General features: G+C 40.2%; 1 protein-coding gene across 1 annotated transcript; it reads right to left on the bottom strand.

Moving 5' to 3' along the window:
* Window positions 1-1,325: 1,325 nt before the first annotated feature.
* On the bottom strand, window positions 1,326-11,476 carry hapln4 (hyaluronan and proteoglycan link protein 4). The gene is made up of 7 exons (XM_023404428.2): window positions 11,398-11,476; window positions 9,814-9,946; window positions 6,136-6,325; window positions 5,636-5,808; window positions 5,338-5,453; window positions 4,790-4,976; window positions 1,326-2,626 (listed from the first exon to the last, which is right to left on the bottom strand). The coding sequence occupies exons 1-7, from the start codon at window positions 11,398-11,400 to the stop codon at window positions 2,238-2,240; spliced, it is 1,191 nt and encodes a 396-aa protein (XP_023260196.1). The 5' UTR covers window positions 11,401-11,476; the 3' UTR covers window positions 1,326-2,237.
* Window positions 11,477-19,108: the final 7,632 nt, after the last annotated feature.

The raw sequence follows: 19,108 nt of genomic DNA on the forward strand, positions 1-19,108 counted from the left end.
CATCCAGGTCATTTCAGAGGTTCTTTTTCTCTTTGGGGAAAAAAAACAGCACAAAGCTGTCAATACCCTGCAAACTGATGTGATGTTTTTTTGTTTACAGCTCAAGTTCGTCACTCACAGCAATTATTTCATGATGTTGGACTTGCCATGAACTTGACTTTAATTACATTCTGTTAGTTGCTATGACGATAACATGGTTTGTTCTGCTGTGTTGGCGCATCACCAACTCACTCCCACTCAGGTTCTCTCACTGGCAAACACTGGGACACATGAGGCAGAGTGGAGCACATATACTCCAGAACGACACATTGATCGCTTATCAACTGTGACTCCTACACACATAATTGATTTAGAACTGTTAGTATAAAATATGATGAGCTTTAGGTCGAGGCTCTATGGGTGGCAATGTCATTTACTGGTCTGCCGCTCAGTTGGTCCCCCACTTTGATCCAGACTGAAACATCTCAACAAATTTTGGATGGATTGCCTTTAAAGTTTGTACAGGTATTCACAGTCCCCTGAGGAAGAAGCTGACTGACTTTGGTGATGCCTTGGCTTTTCCTCAAGTGCCATTATGAGGTTCACATTTTTGTTTTTTAGTGAAATGTCTCAACGACTTCTGAATGGATTTACATGAAATTTGGTACAGATCTTCATGGTTCCCATTGGATATATATCCTACTGACTTTGGTGTGACCAGGACTTTTCCTCTTGTCCCACCGTGACACTGATATTGTGTAATTTTGAGTGAAATGTCTCAACAATGATTTTATGGGTTGCCATGAGCTTTGGTACATACATCCATATTACCCTTCAAGATCATTTGTAATAATTTTGTTGATCCCTTAACTTTTAAGCAGGCACCATTATCAGGTCACAATTAACTTTATTACTACTTATTTCAGTTTATGATTAAACACAAAACAGATGACATACCCATCAGCCTCAGCTGTACTTTGTGTTTAGTGCTAGTTTAGTGCTTAGTATGTTTTGCTATTGGTACATAACCAGCACTAGTATTAAACAGCTGTTTACTAACCAGTCTAAAAGAAACGTCGCAAATGTTGTCATTTTCCGATAGGGGCAAACTGTAGCCTTCAATCTGCTCTGAAGAAGTAGTGCTGCTGACCAACAGCCACCACCACTCGCTCCCAGCAGGAAATCACATTGTGCAGCAGAGAAAACATACAAATAGCACCTTTAAACTGATGGAAGCAGTGCAGCATTTATTATATTCTTCCTCTCATTTAATCAGGTTTTTCCTTTAACACCGATTTGTATCTTGATACAGAAAAAAAAACTGCACCCAAACACGTGTTGTTCAAACCAACTTTTATTTTTCTCAGAACAATTATCCATTTTGTAGTGGCAAACATACTCTGTAATAAAGCTATGTGCATGTAACATTTATAGTGCAATTGGTGGCCCAGATAGCTTAAAAGTGCACTATGTGAGGTAAATAGCAATTATTGTAGCTTTGTATTTCTGCTAATTCAGCCTCAGTGGCTACTCTCAGCCAAACTATTCATGCTCACTAAAGTCTAAGCTAAGATGCTATCATAAAATAAAGCTCTAAAGTGCAAATATTTGTAGAGCAAGTAAAATATTTACTACTTGGCCTGTTCAGCTCTGATAATGAGATTGCCAGGTCTTAGTTAATGAGAAAAATGACTCACATTGTGCCAGAGGGTTGCTAACCAAGCATGGCACTCGGTTACAGGCATTTACACTTTGTACAATCAAAACTTACAGGGCATCTTGGATTTTTTCCATACAGTGAGGCAGATCATGCTGTCTCACCCAGTAATGAATGCTTTCACCCTGGCACTGGCATTCTGGCTCAGACTGGGGCTTAGTGCTCAGGAGCCACAGTGGGGGCCAAAAATGTGCTCCACATACACGCAAACAAGGATGTTCATGGCAGACTCTCTGATCTGATGTGTGCCTGAGTGATGATCAAGCTGCTGTTTAATCTCACAGTTTTCCAGCGACAGATGTGCTTACATACTCACTCCTTAAGATGATTGACTGACTTTAGACGAAAGGAAAATCAACCTAATAAAGATGTCACCCTTAATTTTACACAGCCTCACTTCTCTCTGGCAAATCTGCAAATGAGTACATCTCGTCTGTGAGTGTTTTACTTTAAAAGCGATGAATGGAGTCTGGCTGCTAGGCGACAGTTGTTGCAGTCAAATCTAAAATTGCATCCCCCTCTTGCTCTCAGTCTTTCTGCTTTAAATCACCCTTGTAACATTCATGGGGATGCTGTTGCTGCTCTTCCTCCTTGTCAAACTATCTTTAGGGCTTTTTGTCGTTTCAGCACCTGCTCTTTCATCCTTGGTCTTGCGGAAACAGTAGACCCCATAGAGGCGGAATTTTTTATCAGGAAAGCCCAAGTGTCGGACGCCTGGCTGGGATCCTCCACAGCGAGAACGTGGGTTGACTATGGGGTAACGGATGCTGCCGTCCTCCAGCCAACCGGCTTCACAGCGGTCCAGAAGCTGGAACTTCCATGCTGCATAGAGTTGACCCACTTTGGCCACCACAGAATCATCTCGAATGCAAGCCTTCATTGCCTCCCCATAGTTCACCTTCTTAAAACGTTTGAGGAAGTACACTTTGCCTAGGGGAATATTGAGGGAGAGGAGAGGATGTTTGTTATAAGAACATGTGAAAAGGTGAAGAGAAACAGAGCAAGTGCATTGTTCAGAGAGAGAGAGAGATATGAGTGAGAGAGCGAAGCCCCAGAGACGAGCTGAGCCCTGAGGGTAGATATTCTCAGTTTTCCTGGCCTCTCCGCCTGATTGTGTTCAGAATATCAACTCATTCAAACAACTGTCTGGGCAGCTGCTCAAAATCAAAGGCAATACTCTGTCAGCGGGCAGCACTCTAACTCAACATTACTCTTAAAACGCTTCCATTTTTACTTTCATCTCACCTTAGGGAGACTTTTTGCCTGGCAATATTAAAGAAATGGGTGTCCTGATTGGTTGAATTGTTTTGGTGTACTGAGCTGGATCACAAGGTAGCCTCCCCTACGAAAGAAGCACAGGAGAAAGAACCAAACCAAGTCTTCTCCGAACAACTACTGCTATCATGAAAATCATGTCGCAACCTCAGCTTTGCACTTGGCTCAGCTATTGATTTTATGCTTGTTTATGTGACTGGTGGCTATTAGAGAGGCAGAATATTGTCTCATATTTCCCCAGGGGACATTCAGTAAATACCTTCCAGCTGGACGGAGACTGGAGCATCGGTCACGACCACTGCTGAAACCTCCTGCCCACAACAGACTGTCCACAATAATTAACACACAAGGGAAGCCATGAGCAATCATTTAAGGTTTCTGTCATATTACCTATTTCTCACTGAGGAATGGAATTGCTTCTTTGTCACAGTTTGGGCTGTCCCGAAACGGGTTTGCCATTCAAATAAAGAGCATTATATTTTATCTAACTACTTTTTAGAATGCATGAGAAGTTTTTAATTCTCTTTCAAACTTCAAAGAGGTGCATGCAGGCTTGAAGCCATGCTTTTCCAAACTGAATTTTTAAAATTAAAATTAAAATAAATAATAAAATTCCCTGTCAACCAATGATACAGTATGCTTCTCTAATGTGGTAAATGTCTTAAAGAAGTAGGAAATATGCTTGTTTCCTTTCTTGCCAAGAGTTGGATAATATGGTTAACACCACTGTCAGCTAAATATGAAGCTACAGCCAGCAGCCAGTTAGCTTAGCTCAGCACAAAGACTGGAAGAAGAGGAAAAGAGCTATCCTGGCTTCATTTGAAGCTAAGAAAATCCACCTACTTGCAATTCTAAAGCTCATTAATTAACATGTTACATCTGAGTTGTTTAACCTCTACAAAAACTTGTGAAAACGACAGGTCTGTACTATTTCTTTGCTGGGACAACTGCCTTCCTATCTCTGCTGTTTGCCTGTTTCTGAGAAAGAAATAGTTTGGTCACCTGTAAAAGAACAAATTCTTAAATTTTTACACTTCAGTTTTTGCACAGATTAAACAAATGTGTTTTTGAGTGAGATTTGGAGGTGGATTTTTAAAATTCTGGATAGAACCAGGCTAGCTGTTTCCCCCTGTTTCAGGTCGCTAAGCTAACCTAATGTTAACTAAAAAGACTATTAAAGACAACCTATCGTACAGACATGAGATTGGTACTAATTTTCTCATCTAACTTCTCAGCATAAAAGTAAATAAGCCCAAATCAACAAACTATTCCTTTAATAACCAATGTTGACTTGTTTCAACTGCCCAGAAACTACACATAAGTTTAATGCTACAAAAAACTAATCCAGCCTCCCATTTTCCAAAGTTTGTTTGAGCTTATGAACCTGGAGGTGGCATGTATGACGGAGACAGTCGCAGACTCTCTGAGGGAATGTGATGTAAATCAAAGAACTTGGAGATGAAAGGCATTGCTCGGCACCCAGCGGACTCTGTGGCCCGAGCAGGGCTGAATCAACACAGCTTGATCTAAATCCAATGGCCTTAGGCCTGTGAGATCACAGGCAGAGATTAGAGACATGGGCCTCATTTCCCCCACGGTCCAACACTCATGATACATCCTCTTTCTATACAGTATCACAACAATCCAGCTCCGCTCGTGTCTTGTTCTCTTCCAATCTTGAGCCACAGATGCTGGATACTGGGCAGGATATCGGCATTTAGGAGTATGATCGTGTATGAAAGCGTTTTGATCTTCAGATACACACATGCATGAGCACAAAACTGCAGCCGCCAACCTACATAACTCTCTGATTCTCACCATTGAGCTTGGAAGTGAAACAGAAAGCGTCATAACGCTCATCTTCCTTATGCCTGTAGCCATAGTTACGAACACCAGCGGGGGTGTCCTTGCGGCCACACTGGTCTCTGGGATGAGAGATAGGGTACTGGACTGAGCCGTCCTCCAGCCATCCAGCATTACACCAGTCTAGTCCTTCCAGCCAGGCCTGTGGAAGGAGATAATGTAGGTTGATGAGTTATACTGAAGGATTAAAAACATTATTAAGAGGAGAGAAAATGTGGTTTATCACCTCTGACATAACTCCATAACACTCTTCTTTAATGTGTAGGGATTTTAAAAGTGTGACGACAGACCTGCAGTGAGTTTTCAGGTCATATGCATATTCTTAATTTCAGAGTCGCTGCTGCTCCAAAGCTGTTGTATAAGGGTTGTAGCCTGTCAGTGCATCATTACATCTAAATATAGGCCTATAAATGAATGTACTTGTAGTGATCAGAGACCTCCACCCTACCCTTTTTCTTTCTGCCTTGAACATGACAGACTGTCCGTTTGAGGTGTGAATGTACCTTATGCAGTTGAGAGTGGGAGGCCAGGATGGCGTCCTGCTGTTTGCAGGCATCCTCAGCCTGGTGGTAGTTGAGCTTATAGCGCCCCTCACGGGGGTAGTAGGGAAACACCACACCTACAGTTGACAGAAACAAGTTTACTGTTGAATGTGAGGCTGTAAAATTATTAATTTCATGTACATCTCGTCTGAAGTGAAACATTTTTTGACCAACACTTTGGACAATAGCGAGTACAATTGAATATTAGATATACTGTATCATAGCCTTGACAAAATCCCAGATGGACCTAATTCCTGACCTTCTAAGTCAAGGTTGACAAATCCAGTATCATCTTCCATGTCATCGGTGACTTCACACTCATAGCGTCCATAGTCCTCCAGTGTGACATTTTGAATGATCACTGAGGCGTCACCAGGGCCCGCCTGCTCCAAAAACACACGGCCTCTGTACCCTCCAAATACACGCTGCTGCCTGTAGAGATTTCACAAAAAATGTACTTTCCTTAAAAGCTGCTAAGAACACAATTAGCAAGAAATTGTTCAAACGTAGATTTCTAGTAGGATACCTCTCTGAATAGCTTGAAAAAAAAGTGTTTTCTATGAGTGGGCTCATAAAAATACTTACTCCATAGAAACATGATTTGTGATAATATAATATATTATTGTAGTAAAAGGAACTCAATCAGTCAAATCATCATACAGTATTGTTGGTTTGGGCCCTACAGCTGATGAACAGGAAAATTTAACCAAAACAATAGGTACAGATTGAATGAGTGAAAAATGTAGATGCAGAATTTACCTTCCAAGCGCCACAAAGACATCCTCAAACTGCAGTGCATCTGTCACTTTGGTCCATTTAATCCGGATGCGGGCAGGGTCCGTGTCTTCTGGCTCGTGATGGAATCTGCAGGGCAGAGTGATGGAGCCACCACGATGTGTCATCACTTTACCAGGAGCTGTCTGCACAATGACCGCTCCGGTGTCATCCTCTGTGGGAAGGTAGAAGACAAAACTAGGCAGGATTATCAAAATAATGCATTTGATGATTGATGTTTGTAACTTGTCATCAGGGTTAAGACCTGCTTAAGACTTGGACCCAGAAACAGTTTGAACATTTATATATCCTTCTCACCTGGAATTGTAAACATATATTTCCCATATTCATGCCTGGAAGAATCATGTTATATAATTTCAGACACCCCTAAAGTGGACCATACCATTTCTTATTGACCTTGGTTGAACATCTCATCTGCCTGCCTCACTCCCATCAGTGGCTCACATCCTTAAAACTCTGTCACGTGCGTCGCACAGACAGGTAAATGTAAGTAGCAGTAGCTAATTGTCTAGCTTGTTTTGTTTCTGTTACTATCTTCTGAGGGTCTGAATTAGACTTGTGTCAAGTATCTACAGATGAACGCTACTATTAGCTAGTTTCTAACTCTTGCCTTAAGTTACAGTTTAGCTAACTAATTTTAGCTGGCTGATTGCACACCCTTTCATTTTCAGTGTTGACTTGGCATTTCACAATAAATATAAAATGTCATATATTATCAAATTTTAGCAAACACTGGTGCTCAGTCATGGGAAGTGAGACAATGGTGGACTGGCTGTTGTACAGATATGTTTTAACATCAATACAGAGTTTATTATTCAATTTTATTAGTCTTTGTGTGACTGTGTTGGTTTAGTTACTATTATAATAGACACTCTTTTCACCCTTAACTACAATTCTGAGGTACTTGGACTTTACTTTATTTTACGCTATATATATTTCAGAGGGAAATATTGTTCTTATTACTGGATTTATTCAACAGTTTTATTTAAACAAAAAAGATACTTAAGAACCGTAACATTCAGTTCACTGAAGCACGTGCCTCCACTGTACTGGGTTCGCTTTTGCCCTGGAGAAAAGGTTCATCCCCCCAATTGTCATTGTAGAATTCGCACACTTGTCATTGATACAGTACTGCTCTCATGACCAGATATCTATATTCTGAATAGTGCAACTTGGTTAAATTAGGGGATAAATATTCATAAAAGTGCTGCATAAAAGTGAATGCCTAAGGAATTCCCCATTACCATTCAAATATGCACAGTTAAATCCTTTCAGTGCTGTTTGCAATCAACCTTGACACTGCCAATATCTGTCATTCATATTCTAATCATAAAATTCAATCTTTGATTCTCTTTGTGAGGGATATCACAGCACAATGCCTGCAAAATTGAATCAGTGTCGGCTAATAAAGCCTGAGCTGTTTACTAGTTCAGTCACATTACACTCTCAACATTCAGCATATCAATAGTGGTAAACATTTTTTTATGAAAGGGTCCAGTGTGCAGTGTAGTCTCTCTTCTGCCCGGATCTGTCAACAGTTTACCCACTCCAAAATTTTAACCTCAGCCTCCGCCAAGAGCAAGTCACCAAAATCATCCAAGACTAATGGTAAGCACGGACTTCACCATCCAAATGGGCAATAACAAGATCTAGTTTGCATTTTTGGCAGACAATTGTTCAGACGCTGTTTGAGTTTGTACGTGCGTGTGTGAGTACCTAGGCAACCAAAGAGTACGCACATGACAAGTGAGGTGTAAACATTTAAAACATTTAATGAGCGGCTGCAAAAGGTTTTCTGCTATGTTGTGACCAGATAAAGACACCTACAATTATCCATGCCAGCCAGCAATTAGTCCTGTCACTGCTTACTGCTCACTGCAAAGTTGTTTATCACCAGCAGCCATGAAAGTTGTGTTTGATCAAAACTTTAAGTTCATTATTTCCCAACACTGAGCGCTAGGCTGCAACACACTGATGTAAAGACAAAGAACACCATGTTACCATTTGATTAAGGAGGCAGCAGTTTACAGACTGCTGTTAATAACTGATTGTGTTTGCAGATGGGGAGGGCTTATGCCCCTGTCGCTGCACTAGTGACTGCTATTAGTTAGTAAGTGCATGCGTGAAGGGCTGGGAATCTGAAGACCTCTACATGCATTACACTGCCCTGGTTTGTCAGAGAAGTTCACACAAACCCGCTGTGCGCTATTTGCACAGCACAAAACAACTGACAGACAAAGTTACCAACTAACTGAAGGGTTAGATGAGACTAACAGTGAGAAAAGGAGGGTAAATATTGGACAGGTGGCTCGAAGCACAACTGCAACTGGATGATTTTGCTGCTAATAGTCAATTGTTTTTTAACATGTTTGCCACAACTTATGAGGCAATAATATGACAGAGGTTTGTGTCTGCCAGCTCACTGTGGAGTTCCTCTGCCCCCAAGTACAATTTAATTGAGTTTTATTTATTTATTTATTTATTTATTTTTTTAGGTACTTTCGATCTAATGCTGCTTCATTTATGCCACTAATTCTCGAAAGGTTCAGAGAGAAATATCATACCCTTTATTCAACCACATTTATGCAGTGGCTCTAGTTTCTACTTACTTTGCTTAATATGCAAAGCAGCAAAGTTTGATTGTCAAGATTTTATATACAAAACATAAACAGCATCTAATCTATAATGTTGCTATTACCCTACCCAAAAAAGTAAATCAGCTGCATCTTTAAATGGCCGCTGCACATTAATGCAGTAGTTATAATTATTCAGCAATGCATCGTATGCAGTCTTATCACTCAACGTTATGAGTACTTTTACTTTTGAAATTTTGATTTTGAAGCTATATTTTGCACATACTATGTCTGTACTTTTAATTAAGTAAACAGATTGAATGCAAGATGTAATGAATCATTTTGACTTTTTGGTAATGCTGCTTTTAATCAAGTAAAGGAGTATAAGATATAAATATTGTGCCACTGACTGCAGCAAAAATAAATCTACAGTATCTCCTCTGAGCAGTTTTGTTGGGACAATACCAGGCAGGCAGGAGGAGGAGGAATTCAGTCATTTGAGAATATCTTCTAATACAAGAAAAGCTGTATATCTGTTCACTTCTGCTTTGTAGATAACATAGGCAGCCAGCTCTCATGCAGTCGATTATTTTAATCCCTGATGACATCAGTTTTCTTAGCAAGTAAATAAATGGAATTTATCGCAGTCCTCAGATGAACAGTTTGGAGCAGTGTTATTAATGGCTTTGATAACATGTTAACCTGAATTTGAGGGGAGATTCTTAGTGATAAACCAAGAAAATGAGTAAGGTCAAGTGTACTTCTACAGCCCAGTTTCACGTACAGTGTCTCAGTAACCCCTTCAAAATACTGCATTACAACCTGCGAGTATTCCGAAGCTGCTTTTCTCCATTAAGTCTTTAATCTGGAACCCAGGAGAAGATTTAACAAGTGCTATACAATATCAGTCTATAAGTGACACCATGTTATTAAAACTGCACCATTCAGCCACCTCACTTCTGTGGGGGAAATGTCTCTGCAGAAAGTGTATGCACCCTAAATCTGGGCCCATTTCAGCTATGCATATTATGAGCGCTGTAAGAAATATGGAAGAATAAAATGCCCTTACCAAGAACATGCACCACTTTTCTCCTTCCTTTTTCTATGTCAGCGGGGAGGGAAGTCACTGATAGGGCAGAGGTCAGGATGAAAACCACAAAGGACGTTTTCCCAAAGGTCATAGGGTCAGACCATTTTGAGAACTGCAGGAAAGAAACACAACAGAGAAACAGGAGCATCACAGGCTCACCTGAGGTGGAGAAACCTGAACAAATAGCACCCTAATATTCCAGGGGCACAATGTAGACCTAAAAATATATTGGTGAAGAGAAGCAGAAATAGGACAACAGCATGACATCCTGGTATTCACTCCAAAGAGTTGATAGCAGTGGAAACTTTGGTATGAAAGTGGGACCTACTGTACAGACACGGCGATGGAGTAAAAATTAGCAGTAGACTATAACCGCACATTTCCCTTGCACCCCGGGTAAAATCCTTCAGTCATGCTCAAACCTCCAAACATCATACCAGAGAACTCAACCTAAAGTGTTTAAATGTTGGGTATCACAGCTGGTCAGCGAGTTAGGGAAGAGGCAACAGACAACTTTCACAAAACAAGAAAATAAGGTTACTGTGTTTTGGTTTGAGAGTCATGCTCTAAAATAGCTTAGCACTCTGCTACACTCTCTAGCTTTAACCTGCCAGCTCTGTAGCTCACTGCCACAATATGAAAAAAAGAGATAGTCCTGACAGGATAGTCAAAACTTAAAGCTTGTTTGGCACTTTTTTTTATCCTCAGTGCCAAGTGCAAGCTGAAGGAACAGGAAGTATTTGGAAAGTTTTGAGGGAGGAAGGCTTGTTTCAGTAGAGGCCGATGGTAAATGGAGAAATATGTGGAGGCCAGAATGACAATAAAATCTGTGCTTTCTGTACATAGTACACATATATAATAGAGAAGGGCAGAAAATGCTACAACACATTTTAAAACTGTCAGTGGTGTCCAAAAGTCTGACAAGTGGTGTTAGACTTTTGGACTCTTGAACAATCTCCTCTGGCAGTGACCAATAATGGACCAGCTCCTTCTGGAAAGTTTCCGCTTCTTATTCTGATGAAGTGCTCATTATCTTTGTGCTCTCTCTAGATTAAGGATGAGCTTGTAGTGGATGCACAGATCACTACAGTGAGTGGCTTGTTTATTTTGACCCAATATACTGTATGTGACACCAGTGGCGATGGTGCATAATGGATTGTAAAGGAGGTAGCCCTCTGCAGAGTACAAACCTTCAACACATGCTCAGATACACGGGTTTGTCTTTTACTGCATTGTGCATGGAATAACATCATCATAACAAAGGAGTCAAGTGGGTATTCTGCTACTGTATGCACTGCTAGAGGTCTGCATCGTCAGTGTCACCTGTGAAAAATCCTCTCCTATGAAACAGCACTGCTGCAGTACATAACATCTGAATATGAAGACAGGCCTCAGTGAAGCAGAGTTATTAAAGCAGCTACTTCACATGCACATTGCACACTAAAAACAGCCCTGCTGCTGCATCATTTTTCTCAAGGTTAGTCCAGTGGTCATCCCTGCAGTTCTCAGCAAAAGAGAACTGCAGAGCAGATCCGCACTATTTGAGCACAGAAGTGAACTTACCATGGCTATCACAACAGGATTAATGCCTGGATGAAGCAGATGTGCCGCTGTGCGCCGTTTAACTCCTCAGCCAGGCTAAATGTTGTTCTGCAGCAGCACTCACCTCTCTCCTCCTCTCTCCCTCCCTCTCTCTATCTCTCTCTCTCTCTCTCTCTCACTCTCTGTTTATAGTCCCATCGCTGATCTCTCGCACTGCAGGGGAACCACCGGTGTTTGTGGGTCCCGCAGTCCTCCAGTGACGCAGCACACACTTGATTGTGCAGACTGCGTGGATAAGTCAATCACAGCAATGATTTTACACTGATTAAATGTTTGTGAATGTCTTTACTGTGTGTTATTGAATCCCATTAGTGTGACACTTATTGGTTTGAGTGTCACACTTTGTTTCAGTTAATGCAGTGAAATCTCATTAACTTTCAGAGAGAACATTGTTGCTATTAAAGGCCAATGGAGGCTGTTTGTGTCGATATTATGAATGCAGATTGAAACTGATCATTTCATTCAAGACAAATCCAATTCTTCCAAACAACTGCGGCTGAGGAAGAGAGAGATCATAAAGAATTTCCTTCATAAGTACGTTTCAATGAGGGCACAGTAATTCACATTAATGAATAATATCAGTGGTGGAATGTAACTAAATAGCCTATAATTATGTGAAGACAAATTTTTGGTAGTACGTCCTTTTCATATGACAATACACTTCTACCTCAATTAATTTATAATTTGATTGTACTTTCTATATATAGATTTCTATATATCTATATATATTTATTTGGCACCTTTTGTTACTGGTTATTTTGCATTATATTCAATATATCATGATTAATATAATATTAATTCAATATATTCAATATATATTGATTAATATAATATACAGTATATGCTTGTGAAGCATACTATGAATTATTTTACTTTTGATACTCTAAACATATTTTGCTAATAATACAAAATGCACTTTTACCTAAGAGACATTTTTAATGCAGAACTTTTACTTGTAATGGCCTATTTTAATATTGCATCACTGTTAGTTTTAATCAAGTAAAGGATCTGAACATTTCCTCCACTCCTGAACAATAAGATGAATAAATACCAGACTAAACATGAATTAATAATGACAATTACTCATTTGACAGACGCTTTCATCCAAAGCAGTGAGGGACATCACTAAAGCTTCAGTGCAGTAGGAGACCTTAGTGTTAGTATTATTATCATATCATGACTTCATCAGGGCCCATTTAAAGGGATAGTTCGGGTTTTTTGACATGAGGTCCTGTGACGTAGTCATCAATAGTCAGTGCATTACCTGCAGTAGATTCTAATCAGCACACGCCCAGTTAAAAAAGCTGACTGGTGGCAGAGCTATGTGTTGCTGTGCACATGTCAGGAAACGTAATGTATTGCCTTTATATTTATTAAATAAAAAATGCCCACCAACTAACCTGGCCAAAAACAAGTGGTTAACAACAACACCACAGAAACAATACCCGAAAGGACACCAGATTTGATTACGGTGCAAATGACCAGGATATTCAGTGGGCTCATTGACTTTATTAGATTTGCCTTTGAAGACTGAGTCCAGCAATGGTGAGTTTGTACTGAAAGTAACCCGATTGGCTGTGCCGTTATGATATAGAGTTTCCAATATGTCAGGAAATGGTCAACAGGCTCACATGAAAGCAAATATTTTTTTTGCTTTTGCAGTCCATTCATTGAATTTTCAAGATGTTGAAAGCTGCTGCGGGGAGGCAGTTTCTGCATCCTATGCTCTTTGCTCTATATCCACTCACCAATGGAATATGTTGTTTAAGAGCATCACTGACATGTCTAACACTGAAGTCTCTTTTTAAGCACCATATGGGCATGCGGTGTGGACTCAACAAGAGCCTTCCATGATGGTTAAATAAGAGAGGCTCTTGAGATGATAGCAGCAGACAATGAGAAGAGACAGGACACTCAGCATGAGACAGCTGCACTTTGTGTTATGAAAAAACGAAACTGCGCTGATGGATACATTATTGTACGCTGTGCCGCTGAGATTCAAGTTGACTAGAGGTGTCTGGGAAGTGGACCTGTTAACTGCTGTGCATCTGCCAGAGTGACTGCAGTCCTGTGTGGCATCACTGCAAGAGCAGCTAGTACAGTTTGAGACATTAGGCTGGGTTCGCCCTGGAGCGTCACAGACCTATCAGCATGAGATGTAGCAAAAGAAGAAAAAAATAGCCCACAGACAATAAAGTGATGCTTTGTGGAAGCTAAAAACTTCAAGGTCGAAAACATTACTTTGACGGATCGCTTTCAGGCTTGAGCCAACAGCTTCAGACATCAACAGTCTATTTGATGTGTTATTTACCATGGTCTTTAATGATGGTCACTCTCAAGTGAGCAAAACATTCTCTGCCCTGTATCAAAAGGATTTAGACAAGACCTTTGCAGAGGAGTTGCTCCAGTTTAAGGCCCTCAGAGCAGAGCACAGAAAGATTATCCTTCTACAAATCTATTCCAAGTTGAGAAATGAACAACAGGCAACTTTTTCTCAAATATTGTTTTAGCAATGAGGATTTTTCTAAGATTACCTGTTACAGAGGAAGGAGGTAATTTTCTCCAATGAAATGCAGAGAAAATTAACTGAGACCAACCAATGGGGCAGAAACATCTACCTGCACTGATTCAGGGAGCTGGATTTGAGAATTTTAAATCCCGGTGTGTGGAAGCAAAATCAACATAGTTCTACTAAAGATATGGATCAAGCATTACTGTTTGTGCATTGACGCATAAAAAGTGTCCATTATAGATGCGTTTTCAGTTCTTTCCTGGAGATGCACGGGTGAACAGAGCTGGCTATGTTGGTCAAAAATCAATGAATGCAGTAATTCAGTGTTAATGGTTAAGAATAAGTAAATATAAGTACAACAAGATGACTACTTACTGATGTATGCAGGAGTGTTGCCCACCACTAGATCATATGGTATTTCAGCATGCATGTCTAACACATAAACATACCGGCTGAAGAGAGCTTGAGTCAAATGCAGCCAAATAGAGCAGACCGGTGCATACACTTACGTCCCACCCACCTTAAGTACACAAATTGTACACATTTATTTAGGAGCACAATGTAAACTTAAATGATGAAGACATAAAAACTTTATTTTTTTTTTAGACACAAGACCTCAAGATTAAGTCATAATGCAGGACCCTTGTCATTTCAGTTGATTTTGTTATATTATGGTTCATATTCAAAAAGAAAAAAGAACAAAACAGGAGGAGAGGAATGTGCATTCAAATGAGCCACTCGACTGTCGACCAATCAGAATCACTGGTCAGACATGAATACTTGATTTTGAAGTGGTTTTGAGCTAATTTGATCCCATGGGTTGATAAATATACAAATGACATACTTTAATAACCAATGCCTTGTTATATACTGCGTAACAAGTCAAAACATTACCTAATAGCCTCTTATTCATTTATGAATGAGGTTGTGTCACACATCCGTTAAAACATTTCCTCAAAATACATTTGCTTATATTTTAAAGGGAAACTCACTGGTAATCCTTACATCACTACTGTATGATTTCTTTAGTTGTACTTTTCACAGCCACTGCTCCACAGCTCCCCTGCAAAGCCAAGCAGACATCTGCAACAGAGATCCCCTGTGACTCCCATCATGGGATTACTGAGCGGTTTGAAACAGCCACATTTGATTTAAAAGCCTCTGTCATACACACAGAATGCACAGCTAGCATGTGCAAGCAGGGGTGATGCCACACTTCAGCATGAAAAAGCTGCTGAGGGAGAGTGAATTAGATGAGTCTGCCTCTCTCTGTCTGTTGGCCTACTGCTCAGCAAAGTACAAGGGATAATTGCATATGAGTGGGTTACTGTTATTGATGGAGCAGGGACGGGTTGCACTGCTGTTTTAAAAAGCTTTATCTAACCACATAAATAACCCCTTTTATCTTTGTCAAGAAAACACGGTGTGTTCATTTAAATGACTGAACTGCATCATATTACTGAAAAGGTTTGGCAGATAGAGTCACAATTTGTCAATTACATAATGACATTACATGGTGTGCTGATAATCTGCTTTTTTGTCAGTCTTTTGCCTTTCATACTGAGAATAGTCCCCACAGTATTGACAATAGTTTCAACAGTCTTTCTTCTAATTAAATGCAAGAAAAACCTCTTTGACTAAGCCTGGTACTGTCACGGTTCTCAAAAAAGAGACCCAGGAGCACGACTCAGGAGGCAGATGTAAAAGTAAAGAGTCTTTACTTAGAAAAGAACAAGGATAAGAAAAAAATCCAAGCAGGCAAACAAAGTACAAAGGTATCTCAAAAAAGGTCAAAATCAGGATCAGGATCGGCAGCAGTGGAAAGAGAAGGAGCATGGCACAAAGACTATCTGGCAGAGAGCAAGTGAAAATGGACCAGTATGTGAGCTAATGAGGAACGGGGAACCGGTGAGTGGGTGAGTGGGGAGGAGGAGGAGGAGCGGGTCAGGTGATACTGCTGTCGGAAAAGGCAGACAGGTGGGGGTGTCTGAAGTGACAGCAGAATTAGAACACGTATACACAAGCAAGTGGACTGAATGAATGAGAGGATGAACGAGCAGACTGAAACTCAAAACCATGACAGATGGTTATCTAAGTGTGTTTGATAAGACAAACAAACACAGAAGTCATTTATTTGATGTCTTTTTAAAACACAATGAAGAGAGTGGCAGCAGGCTATTTACCGGGCCACCCACATAGAGCAAGCACACAGCAGCAGAAAAGAAACAAAGAGGATCAAGGGATGTAAGTGGAGAAGGGATAAAAATGCTCGCAATTTGGGCACAAGGGATCAGACAGAAATGCAGAATGGCAGAGGCAAGTCGTGGTTTTCCTACTTAAACCGAGAAAGAAAACATGTCTTTTTTAAACTGAGACAGGCCGGTCGCAGCGGCAGTGTGTGTTGACCTGAGTGAGTGAGTGTCAAGAGCTGCTGTTGAAGTATACGTTACCCTCTGCAGCACATGTTGGCACATCCTTGCCACTCAGCTCTGAGTAATGATCTGTGTTGGCTCCAGTGGTGTTGAGTAAGAAATAGCAAGAATATTGTCCATACTGAGACCCCGACAATGTCTATTTTACCATGTCTATATTACATGGTTGTGGGCTGACATGTGGACATCTCCAAATACTCCACTTATGTAAGAAAGTTTAAACTGCTGTTGAAGTCAATATGTTATTACTGGTTTATTAACTAATTTGGAGAGAGATGCAGCCAACTTAGTCAGTCAGCCAGGAGTCAATAAAAACTGCAGTATTTAATTAGCTTGGAAATACATTGTTAAAGTGCTATTTATATTGTTGGCATATATTAGAGTTTGATTTTTTTTAATCAATACACAAGCTGGCATGTTTACTGTTGAATTCAATAGAAACACGAAACACAGAGAAACAGAGGCCTTGTTGTGACATTCACTTGGTTGTTTGAAGCAGTTCAGTCATGCAGGCAACATAAAAATTCATGTCCAGTTTCTCACATTTAGCCGTCCACTGTCTGTGTTCAAAAGCTTCAGCAAAGAAAACTGCCATGCGCTTTCTTATAGGATTGAATGCACAGAAGATGCTTTGCACTATTTTATCCCATCCCACCCTCAAGACTTTTCAGGTTATGAAAGGTCCTCTGTTTCTGTAATACAATAAACACTGTTGGATGTTATTCATGTCTATATACCTTATAACCAGCTACTGCAGTCTATAAAAATGCAAACTCAACCATATGCATCCGTTTTTATGTGACATCTTCAGGAACAGTACAGGTCTGAGTATAGGTCTAAATATAAATCATAAATCAAAATGGTTCCAATGTCACGTTGGATGTATATATACATCAGGCATGTCCAAAGTCCGGCCCGGCGGCCAATTGCGGCCCGTGTTCAAGTTTTCACCGGCCCGCAGCCTCTGTCATAAAATCAATAATATGCGGCCCGCCAGCTCTGTTGACCACAGTATAAAATACACGCATACAAAATAAGCTAATTTACATTTCACCAGAAGATGGCAGTAGACCTGTGGCCGCACTCTCGCCGCCGTGACCCTTGTGTGATCCTTTCAGCCCATTTCTGACATGGCGACTGTAGCTAAAAAAAGAAAAATTGACAGCGAGGGCCGCCACCTCCAGGACAAGTGGAAATTGGAGTATTTATTCGCTGAATTACGAAGCAGTCGGCACCAACAGATCCCTCTTGTCAACTTCTACCGCCAGCTGGATGAAGGCAGGTTCCAAGAGCTTCGAACATTTGCTAAGAAAATGCTGAGCTTGTTTGGCTCGACATACTTGTGCAAGAAGACATTCTCGGTTATGAACATTAACAAGAGCCCCGTTAGGACGAGACTAAGTGACTCTCACCTGCGTGACGTCTTGCGCATCAAAACCACTGTTTTTGAGCCAGACCTGGACTAGGCCTACTGCAGTCGAGATCTCAGTATCACCCTTCACATTAGTGCAGGTAGGATATGTTTTTAGTCCTCTGAGGTGAATAAATTCTAAAATCTCAGTGAATTGATTTTTTTTTTGTGATGATCAAAACCAAAGTTTTGAATATGCACGGACCACTGTTTGAAATTAGAAGTTTACAGTGAGCATTTAATAGTGAATAATATGTAATGTTTCAAATGAACCTAGATATGTTTCACCTTCCCAAAAGTTTTTTTTCCAGACAGACTTTTTCTGCATTTTATGTGGTCTTCAAATATGAAAGGCAGATTGATTTTGGCAAAAACTTGAAAATGAAAAAAAAATGAAGTATGCCATTTGCAATAAAAATTTCATAAAATAGTTCATTTGTATTTAATGTTAATGGTTAAAAGAATGTCAGGCTGAATGGTCGGCCCCCGCACATTTTCACCTTTCCAAATCTGGCCCTCTTTGCAAAAAGTTTGGACACCCCTGATATACAGTATGTATATACAATAAGGAATAGTATAATATATTATATATGGAATAGTGAACAGGTTCTATGAACTATGAAACAAGACTTTACAGCAATACTAGCAGCTCTGTGATAGTATTCTTAGGCACAGCAGTGCTTTTATCTGAATGCTAACATCAGCATGCTAACATACTGTACAATGATACTGCTAACATGCTGATGTTCATTAGGTAAAATATTTACCATGTTCAACAAATCAGTTCAGGGTAGTAACATGCTAACAATCGCTAATTAGCACTGAATACAAAAGTGTAGCTGAGGCTGACAGTAATGTTATTAGCTTTGCAGGTATTTGGCAATAAACCAAAGTCTTGGACCTGATGTTATCACTAGAGGAAAAGTCAGATGATCCCAAAAGTCATTCATTATCTGGGAACAATGAATGTCTGTACCACATTTTGTGCCAATTCATGGACTAGATCAGAATAAGTAAAAAATAATGGTGGCACTAGAGGAAAAACCATGGGATCATGAGTCATTAGCACTGGGGTTGCAAGAGGAAATGAATCATGAATGTTTCCAAACATTTCGTGGTAATCCATCAACTAATTGGTCAGATATTTCAGTCAGGACCAAAGTGTTGGACCAACAGACCGACCAACAGGCCAACATCACAATCCATAGAGCCATGCTGCTAGCATGCTATATAAATCTACTTTACTGACCAATCGGCTGTTGATGCATGACATGAGGAGTCAAAGCAATGAAAGCAAACATTTAAATAACCACTAAA

This window comes from Seriola lalandi, unplaced genomic scaffold (genome assembly GCF_002814215.2).
Source record: "Seriola lalandi dorsalis isolate HSWRI2012SDOR001 ecotype SW California unplaced genomic scaffold, Sedor1 jcf7180002054244, whole genome shotgun sequence".
In the NCBI taxonomy this organism is placed as follows: Eukaryota; Metazoa; Chordata; class Actinopteri; order Carangiformes; family Carangidae; genus Seriola; species Seriola lalandi.

What these genes read in the sequence shown, in the direction of transcription:
- hapln4 (XM_023404428.2), bottom strand. An exon ending in AAAAGTGGTGCATGTTCTTG is followed by an intron (nt 6,326 to 9,813) that starts GTAAGGGCATTT and finishes ACCTTCCCACAG; the next exon opens with AGGATGACACCGGAGCGGTC. An exon ending in TGTCAACCTTGACTTAGAAG is followed by an intron (nt 5,454 to 5,635) that starts GTCAGGAATTAG and finishes TGTCAACTGTAG; the next exon opens with GTGTGGTGTTTCCCTACTAC.